The sequence below is a fragment of the Mesitornis unicolor genome, unplaced genomic scaffold (genome assembly GCF_000695765.1).
Source record: "Mesitornis unicolor isolate BGI_N332 unplaced genomic scaffold, ASM69576v1 scaffold39493, whole genome shotgun sequence".
NCBI lineage: Eukaryota > Metazoa > Chordata > Aves > Mesitornithiformes > Mesitornithidae > Mesitornis > Mesitornis unicolor.
In genome coordinates, this window is record NW_010174722.1 from 72,177 (window position 1) to 82,326 (window position 10,150).

The window sequence follows — 10,150 nt, forward strand, 5'->3', positions numbered from 1 at the left end:
CTTTCCCACTCCCTCTTCAGTGCAAAATCTCCTTTTTCTGGTAGTGAGAGTCTACTGGGACTAAGATTTTAGTACTTCTTGCCTGTCTTGGAGTCTTCTGCTAATTCAGAACCTGATCTTGTACCTACTGAGGTCAGTAGCAAAACTTCCACTGATGTAACTGGGAAGTGAATCAGTTCTGAAAGAGAAATTTGAATAAAGACTAAGATTCTGTTGTGTTGGGAACATTGTAAATAAAAATTAACTACCAGATTTATTCAGATGACACACAAGATGCAGATAGACTGTATGTACACACAAACTGTAAGGAAGGGTTTAGTCTGCTGCTTTGCATATATAAATACTCCATCATGGTAGTAAAACATTATAATACCCCAATATTATAACATTCTAACATGTTATAATATCATAATATGGATAAAAGTTGTCAGAATATTTCTGTTTTAATGTATGCATCCTTGTGCTTATATATGTTGGGGAGGTAATTTGCTTATACTAAACCTCTTAAACATTTCTTAATCCTGAAAAACATTCTAGACTCAAACCTGTTTGGTTCTCATCTTTATTGAGGTTATGATCCTCTGCCTGAAGTTAATAGGTATAAAAGGAATATTTATCCTAATTATGTTTCTTCTACAGGTAACTGTCTTAAGCAAAAATAAAAGGGAGATAATTGAACTTTCCCTCAGGATAAACTGTCTTTTTTGACATATTCAGAAAGAACATTATCTTTGTCCATTGAGCTAGCATTTCACATCTCATATAAAGAACTATAAATCACTCCAATCAGTGTGTAGTCACAAAGTATTTCCTCCCTAGGCTTACTAGACAGTTAGCTCAGTAATCCATCATGTGCCTCATTTACTAACACACAGCTTTGTGCTATGTCTGGCATAATGAGAGAAATAAATACCTTGTTCAGTATTTTAAAAGCTAGATAAAATGATCAAAATTACCTTTGCATTAACCCAATAAAAACAAAAATTATTTTAAAAACACTTCTGCAACTCCCAGACAAAATTCAGTAAACCCTTCATACAATTACCCTGTCTGAATGGCCTGTAGCTGTTGCCAGTAGTTTTCCTCTCTTCCAGTCCCAGATACACACTGTATTTTTGGCATCCAGTCCCACTGAAGCTAAACGCTAAAGAAAAAGCAATAGTAATCCAGTTAAAAGAAAATCAACTCATAAACCACTTTACTGTAGTTCAGATGGTTATGTGTACAAATAGATCTTCCCACATGCAACTCGTGCTTGAACTACATTGCAAAGGCACCATCAAGATACTTACACTTATGATCTACCCACTGGAGAAAGCACTGAAATGTCTAATTTTTCCTAAAAAATCAAGTTATTAATTACAGGTTACAAATGTCTCAAGTACATTTCTTATCATGAAATATTTCAGGTTGTTGTGGCAAGTGCACACCATTCTAGCATTTTGATTTATTACTCTGATAATAAAAGTGAATGGGAAATAAAAGCTCTTACTATTTCCAAATACAATTTTGTTCATTATGCTCATTTTGTCGAATGAGAATGTTTAGAATCAGAATTGGATATAATTTAATAATTGCCTTTTACATGGCTTAGTATAGCAAATCATAAATTAAAATAAAATTATTATGCAATAACCAAATTAATTAAAATTATTCATCAAAATATTGGTTAATCACAAATTAAAATAACTAATAACTTTAATACTTTTAAATCTCAATAATGCAAGAAAGAAAAAGAACAAAATAAAATAGAAGGGAAAATCTGGAGGGAAAAAGGTAGACTGCATACACTTGCAACATATCCAGAAGGTCAACAGTTATTGTGGAGGTTGTAGGATTCTTTCCCTTCCTGCAACTGTGCTGATTATGTCCAACCTTACGTGATTTCCGTTGGAGCTCCTTATAAAGTGAGAGATCTTTGTTGCCATGATCCATACCAGTGCAAAGACTAAGCTATGACACTGACCAGATCTCTTCCTTGACGATTTGCTTCAGGAAGATGACTTACAAACTGAATCTCTTCAACTGAATTTCTTTCAACTAAATGTCCACTATTTTCTGGCTCAATTTTTCAATAAGCAAATTGTTTAAAGTTTGGAGACATCTATGATAATACTAAAGGACTGAGCCAGTAAAGAGAACAACTGTAATTACCGGAAAGTCCTCTAAAATGTTGTATTAGAAAAAAAAATCATTACTCAAAGAAACACAAGGCTCCAGTTTTCATTCTGTAGCAAAATAATTCAGAGACAAAGTACTCCATGTCTTTTCATGTCATTTATAAGAATAAAAACACAGTGTATATCTTCCTTCTTAAGAGAGCCTCTCTCAAAAGCCTCTGGTTTAAATTCAGTAGGTACACATGTACCCTTCACTGTCCTCTTAATAGTTACAGTTCCTTTATGTTAGAGCAATTAAATGTGTCTCTTTAAACTTTGGTTTCATGGGAGTTGGCAACATGCATCATGCCTAATATATATACCTGAAACTCTGACTAGTGAATAATGCATAACCCAACCAAGATCCTATCAGATATTGTACTAAGCAATATGGTATTAATGGGAAAAAAAACCAACCAAACAAAACCAACAAAAAACCCCAATCAAAGACCTATTTACAGATTTGTACCACAAGTTACTCTGGGTCCAGTCTACTTTTATATTGTGTTTCGCTGAAATAAAAATACCTGAGGTCTTGTTAAAGCGAACTGTGTGAGAATCTGCTGCAGGAACTTGGAAGACACCAGGTATTCAGAAGACTTGATTATGATATATTACATCAAAATCTGTTTGAAGACTCTCCATATATGAGTCTTTGAAATGGTAGATAAAGGGAGGTTAAAAATCTGAGGTTCTATTGCAAGATGTGATAGAACCCCAAATTTTTTCTGTCTCAGATGCATACGGAACATCTGCATTTAGCCTAGGACAACATGCTTGATTATTAGACATATGATAATAAAGAAAAAAAAAATCAAATATGGGAAAGAATGAACATAACTGCTGCAAGTTACCAATATAAAAATACTTATTTTGAGAAAGGACTATTATTGTAGCAAAAATAAGTTTTATATACCCTTGAGCAATCTTCACCTACTCAGGGGTTTGACTGTACTGATCAAAACACGGGATATTTTTCATGGAACCTTCACTGATATTGACTTTTTGTCACCTCTTTTATACTCTTCACCATGGAAACCATGGCAGTACTTCCAGTATCTTTTAGATTCGTGACGTGAGCATCAGACCTGAACTGTAACTACCAGTCAGGAATTTACCATTAGTGAGGTAGATAGACAGTGCAAAGACTAGGGATAATTAAGAAATATTTTATATTTTCTTTTTACATCGCTCTACTGAGGAAGGCCTTCTGCTGGCAGAAAAGTAAAGTAATAAATGCTAGATTTCGTTTTTGGTTGAAACACTTACAGTTTTAGTCCTCCTTCTGGAATAGAATCTGACAGAATTCTCTTTGGAGAATTCACAGGACTACCAGAAGAAAATATTCACCAAGTAGTTCATGCACATCATTAAATTATTATTTTTAAATCTACATAGATTTAGAAGACCTGGCTAAAGAAGCCTATTGCTGCCTAATGTCAAATTTAGAAATGTATGTGTGTATTATGGCAGTGCCCTCCTCACTCCATTTAAAAGAAAAAAAAAACTTTTAGAAAGAATTAAAAAAGGTTCATTAAAGTAACTAAGAACAGAAATTGAACTGTATAGTATTGGTGAAATACTTCAACATAAAATACATCAGCTTTGTAGGCAATTCTGTGAAGGGCTGATGTTAGTACTCTTAAGGAGAAACTTCATCTAATTCCTCATTCAAGAAAAGATGTTTTTAATTATAGGTAAACTGACAGGTCTTCATAAAATATTTGAACAAAGTACAGCTTCCCTCCTGCCAAATGTCATACAGAAAAAGCCCACACTACTATACATATTTTTAAATAGCAAAAGGTCTGCAAAACATCCAGCTCCCATCAGTACTTTAAAAATACAGTATTAATCACAAATAATGTACAGAATAGGAAATTTACTCAAAATGCACTTTTCTCCAAATCTAAAGTTGTACTGAAGGTACATAAAGGAAATATATACGCTATACCCTGATTCAAGCTGCATATTGATCTTCTCCATATATTGTATAAAAGATAACAATCCTGTTTACTCCATTACCCAGTTTGTGGTAAAATATGCCAAGGAAGCACTGCAGATACAACTTTGTTGCCTCCATGCAGTGTCAGCTGGAGTCCAGCAGGGAGTAATATTTCAGAATTAATTAATCTGAATTCCTGAAACAGACACCCCAGAGTTTCTGGTACAAGAAGAGCTAATTAGTTTGGCAAAAATACAGGTGCAGTGGCACTATTTTGAGACGCTTGCTACATACACACACTGGAGCTGCGCAGTCCTCAACACAGCAGCCACCCTGGGAACCAGCTGTGCACAGCAGATCGGGTGGAAGCCAGGCTGTCTTTATGGAGGTGCAGCTCCGGTAGAGAAGCAGAAGTATCTGGGCTTTTCCTCAGTCCGCTTTTATTTAGAAAGTGGCTAGCTGACAGAGTTAGCAGAGAAAAGAATACATTGCTTATGGCATCCATACCTTACATGACTGTTGCATTTATTTATGTTCTGGGGTTAAAGTACAAATCCTTCTTGGCTATTAACAGGCACTCAGTATAAAAGAATGAAAGGTACGCACAATAAGGACAGGTGCAAGCAATGTATGCATAGTCTGTTTTTGTCCTATCACAAGATGCCAGCTTCCTTGGGTGTGCTGACTAATTAAACTGGAACTGCGAGCAGCTCTGAATTCCAAATACTCAAACTCTTTCTACCATGCCCTTTACTTCTGGCTCAGCACAGCAGCTTCTGCTGCAAAGCCAGAAAGAGCAGCAAAAAGCCAAGATACATTATACATATTTATGTTTTTCAGTATTGGTCTTTCTCCAGATATAAAAGTGTTCTATGCAAATTTTTATTTCCAGAACAAACTGCAGCTTTCTCCAGCACTTCCAGAAACAGAACGTTGCTGTTCTGCAAGGTCAACACAGCAGTAAGTTTGGTTTTTAATTACAAGAAGGCACTCAGCAGTATTTTCAGAAGAGCCTCCACCTTTAGCTTATACTGACTGGGTTCTTCAGCAAGTCTTTATTCCCATTAGGTGCTTAAATAGGTTTTTTAAAAAAGTTAATTCACCAGTCTTATAGAGTTCAAAATGAGAAAAAAAATAAGAACAAGTATTTCTGAATGAACACTATCTTAAAAAATATTATAGCATTAGAAAGCTTTTTCGGTTGATTTGAGGGTTTTCTCATATGATTTTTTTATTCCACAGTTACCAGGAACACGTTTTTCACTAATTAGAAATGGCACAGGAGATTTCAGAGGAAATGGCTTTACTTTAAGAAAACTGGAGGAAGATGGTTGAAAATTAGGCTTAAAATAGAAAGCTAGTTCTAATTTTTAGTGAGGAAATATAATCCATAGAGCTGTTCATTAATTCAAGTTACCCAATGCTTTTTAAATAAGTTAACTGCAATTGCTCATGTTGGTGTCATTTCAGACTAATCTTTAAACTGAATATACACAAGATAATACATAATAAAAAGTACTTTTGTTTCATATAGGAATACCTTTTATGCATTTTATGGCCAGTTCTGATGTCAGATAGAGAAATAAAAGCAGTGTGCAGTTGGTGAAAGAGTACCTAGGCATATGATGATAAAGAACTTCCCAACAGACAGCTAGCTATCTATTACATGATTTTGAAAAAAATCACCTAAAGGCAGCTCTGCCCTGCTGGGAGGCAATCCTGAGGTACGCCAGCAAATACAAAAAACAATAAGGATCTGTGCAAAAATCCAGGTATTAGCTAATCTATGCATTCCTAAAAATATTTTAACAACCAGATATAAAGTATGATCACAGTGTTACACCAGAAAACTAAACTGGACATCAATAAGGACAAAATTGCACAGATAGATATTTATAAAACAATGAAAGGGAAATATTCCCTCAGGTTTATGTGAATTGTAGATCTATTTTCCTCCTACTTCATTCACAACTGAATGTTCTTCATAGTTTGCCTCCAGTTTAAGGAAAAAAAAATAAAATTGATGTGCTTAGCTGTGAATAGCCCACCACTTACATTTTAAATTTTGTCTCAAAATATCATACAATGATACCAACACATTGTACAAAGCCACATATTCTGTGTCCTAAGCCCATTACTCAATTGACTGTGCACCCCAGCCAATGAGACTCTCCTAGCAGTGAGATTAGTGGAGTTCCTCTGTCAAAAAAGCTGCAGGATTGTGAAGACTTTCCCAGGAACTGATCTTTTTGAACAGCAGGTGAAAAGTGTGTGGTGAAGCTATTTCAGCCACAGAGGGCCATTTCTTCCATGGATATTTGTTCAACACCCAGTGCCTCTACTTGACTTGAATTCTAGGTTGTGATTCCTGTCTCAAAAACATCTTCTTTGAAAGAGCTGTATTTGCAATTCTTGAATTAAAAATGTAATTGTAATAGGAGTTTCAGTACTGCAGCCATATATCTAAACATATAAAGTACTTTGATGAGCATATCTTCTAGAATCAGAAATCAAACTAAATTCAAAACACAGAGAAAGAAGACATACAAACCTGGCCATCTGAATCAAAAGCTAAGCAGGCAACTCCATGTGTGTGTGCATCCTTAAGAACAGACACGGTCTGCACACGGTAGGAATCCCAGATGCAAATGTAAGGGTCCTTCCCAACCTGCCCTGTAGCTACTAAAGTTTTATCCGGGTGAACTGCAAGGCTGAAACAGAACACAGTTTAAGTTATAAGATACTTTCTGAATCAGTAAAATAGTATCAAACGTAAAAATTAAACTGAAAGAGAACTTCAAAAAAATTCTCAAAAACTCCTTTTGATTTACTGGAACAATATCAAGTGCACTCAAAACTCAGTCTATCTCATTATTTAATTCTATCTTAAAATTATGTTTAACTGAGACTGATATGGCTAGTGCAGAACACAATTTATCATGTAATAATATTTTAACTAGAAAATTTAAGGAAAATATAACCAGAGATTTTTTGAATACTTCTGATTGATAAACTGAATGAATACCCAGTCTTTTATCTTAGTTTTTCATAGCTTTATAAACTCAGAGGATATATATGCAGAAAAATATATGCAGAAATCCTCCCATCTTTTCATATTTACAGAGGATAACTTCAGAAGAGACAGAGAAATAAATTGTTATGCCTGTATTTGAAGAACAATGATATAAGATCTACTTCTAGTTACTGCTGTCTAAGGTGGGGTAAAATTTACTGTATCTTTGATTTTCTCCAATAGCCAGTTTGAAATAGTACTTTGCACAAAATCTGAGACATCAAGCAGTATATCTACTACTTAAATCCAAGAAAGGTGCCAATGTTTCAAAAACTGATTCCTGGTTTTCAGTGATTAACTTCACTGGCACTCAGAAGACTTGCTTTGAGGAACTCATTCTTCTGCTTTCGTTATATTTTGTTTTCTGTACTGTTTCTATAGAGGTGTGTTACTCAAGCTGCATTCTAATACAAGCTCTGTTAGCAGAATCAAATTATCTTTCTGTTCACAAACCTTCAGACAGGAAAATCTCCACCAGGCAGCCCACAGTATCTTTCTACCTCACCCCTGCCCAAGCGTGAACACTAATATTTACTTTAAATCTGTTGTTTTCAGAGCATTTCTCTTGGATGCCAAACATTTTCTGGAACCAAGGAGTAGTATTATTTTTAAAGAAAATTTTAAAATCCTCGTCACATAAAACAGATTTTCATTGTAAGAGAAAAGACAAAAGGCCACCATTTAGCAAACTTCAGCCCGCATTAACAAGAGGAATGCAGGCTATCAGCAGTGACACAGTACCAGAAGTTGCTCTGTGCAATTATTCTGAGCTATGGTCAAGCTGCCCTTCAACCTCTGAGGTATTCTCGGTTGCAAAACCCAGAGGACCTAGTTTGAAAATCTAACTTGGGTATCTTATTAGTAAAAAACCCTTCCTAAAGTAATATGAATACAAAGACAGTTTTACACTTGTTATCCAGGAAACAAATTTGAACAATGTCTGAGTATGTGAGCTACAGACGGAATAAGGAAAAATATCCTATTAACAAATTGTCATTTAACAGGTGGAAGTAGAATATTAGTTCTATGCCAGGAGTAGATAACACTAGTTATTAAGAAGAATTAAGCAAAAAAACTTAAGAGAGTTTCACAAATATACATATTCCTTTTTTTCACGTTAAAGAACAACTCATGCAAAAAGAACAATTTTAGCACAATGCCCAGTAAATCTGGTTTTTTTCCTGCTGTGGCACTTGCTCATTTCTCCTTTACTTCATAGGCTTGGATTCCACATTATACTGTGTGTCAATTAGTTCACCTCAACTCTAAACCTGTCAGGGGAATAAAGAATGACCTTCACCATTCTTAAGCTGTGATACCTATCATTAAGTTAGAATACTTTTCTTCAGTGATGGAAAAGATTAATTGGGCTAATCTATCTCACTGCTAGAACAGAACTGCAGCTTAATTACACCTACCACTGTTTTGTACAGATTAGCTTTCAAACACTAGGAATTCCATTTTACATTTTGTATTTCCATTCATGGATGTAAGATCAAGAACAAGATCACATTTCCCACAACAGAAATACGTCTGTACTGAACGTATCTGTTATTTGTGTTATCTTTTCGATACATGAAGTCAACTCATGAAGGAACTAAAATTAGGAACTAATATCAATTTTTCGCACCTAAAGAAGTCTGTTTTTTCAGTACCGCTGAGGACATTCATCTCCCACTAACAGCCTTTACAATGCACTATAACTGCCTACGTTCAGTCTGGCTGTTAGGTAACCAAGTGTTTATTTTTGGCAGACAGAACAGTGGGTTACAGAGTAAGGAAATGGAGTCCAGTTTAAAGAACAAATGTTGGTGATGGTTTGATACAGGTGTCTATGATTTACATGTCTGCTGTGTATTAAAATATAAAAAAGTGTATGTGCAACTATAGATTGTATCTGCAGTATGGGTCACTCACTTCCTGTCTTCAGATTGTAAAATTTCCTGCTGGCACAGGTTCTGTGCCCTTCTCCGCTTCTTAAAATTAGTATAAACTTCACTGCTTGTGTTTTGAACTGTTAGGTCCATTTCTTCAACCTTTCTAAGCAAATATCCTGGCTGGACTACTGAAGACAGCTCTGAACAAGTCATGAGTTGCTTCACGCCCACACTTCCTACCGTGCATCTTTACCTCCCTAAGCTTGTACTGTCTTGCTCTGCTCAGCCACCAGAGTTCACACACTCTTATCAGTGAATGTACATTTGCAGACTTATTCTCAGTATTGGTTCCGGTACCTAATAACAACAATAAGAATAAATAAAGTGGGAAGAATAAAATCAAGACTTACGTCTTAAAAACATGAGCATTTATCTTAAATTTGCATAATTCCTGTACTTTTCCCATACGCACATGATACAAATAACACCAGCAAAGGCTTTACTATTGCCGAGCAGTGAGAGGTTGCTCCATGAGGAAAGATGAGCAAGGAACCAAGGGCAGCCATGGCAGCACATGCAGTTCCATCACTCACCAGGCTGCAGTCCCACAAGATCTAAGCAGGGTGGGCAGAAGAAATTTCACAAGAAAATTTCTCCCTGCTTTCAGGTCTGTGGGAAAAGGAAGTGGACACTCTCTTGCTAAAAGGTTGTGGTGGAAAGGGAAAGGATAAAAGCAGCAACAAAAGCTGCTGGCACTGCTTGCTGATCACTGCCCCACACTATTCAACCTTCTCTCTGTGGGAACAATAACAGGAGCAGATGCACTTGTAGGGTAAGAGGCAGAGAGCAACTGCTTTGGAAGTGCCCGTTCCCTTCCTTCCAGGGAAGGCAAAGAAACCAGCAGCATTTCTGGATTTCTGGCAGTCTGTGCTTTGAGCAGCTCAACACTTTTGTGCATGCATAAAGCTAACTGTGAAATGCAAAAGCACTCTGATGTGTTTGCAAGAAACATCTTTAAGAAAAGTGCATCGATAGGCATTTCTTTTCAGCAAACAATCCACTTAAAATGAATCAATAAACTTTAGGCAATATTTTA

General features: G+C 35.8%; 1 protein-coding gene across 1 annotated transcript in view; it reads right to left on the reverse strand.

Moving 5' to 3' along the window:
• Window positions 1-9,204, reverse strand: part of EML6 (echinoderm microtubule associated protein like 6) — an 80,859-nt gene extending 71,655 nt beyond the window's left edge. The window contains exons 1-3 of the mRNA XM_010181141.1: window positions 9,095-9,204; window positions 6,656-6,815; window positions 1,046-1,144 (exon numbers count right to left, since the gene is read on the reverse strand). Coding sequence (XP_010179443.1) covers window positions 1,046-1,144; window positions 6,656-6,815; window positions 9,095-9,204 — 369 coding nt within the window. The remainder of the gene's footprint in view (window positions 1-1,045; window positions 1,145-6,655; window positions 6,816-9,094) is intronic.
• Between the last annotated feature and the right edge of the window lie 946 nt (window positions 9,205-10,150).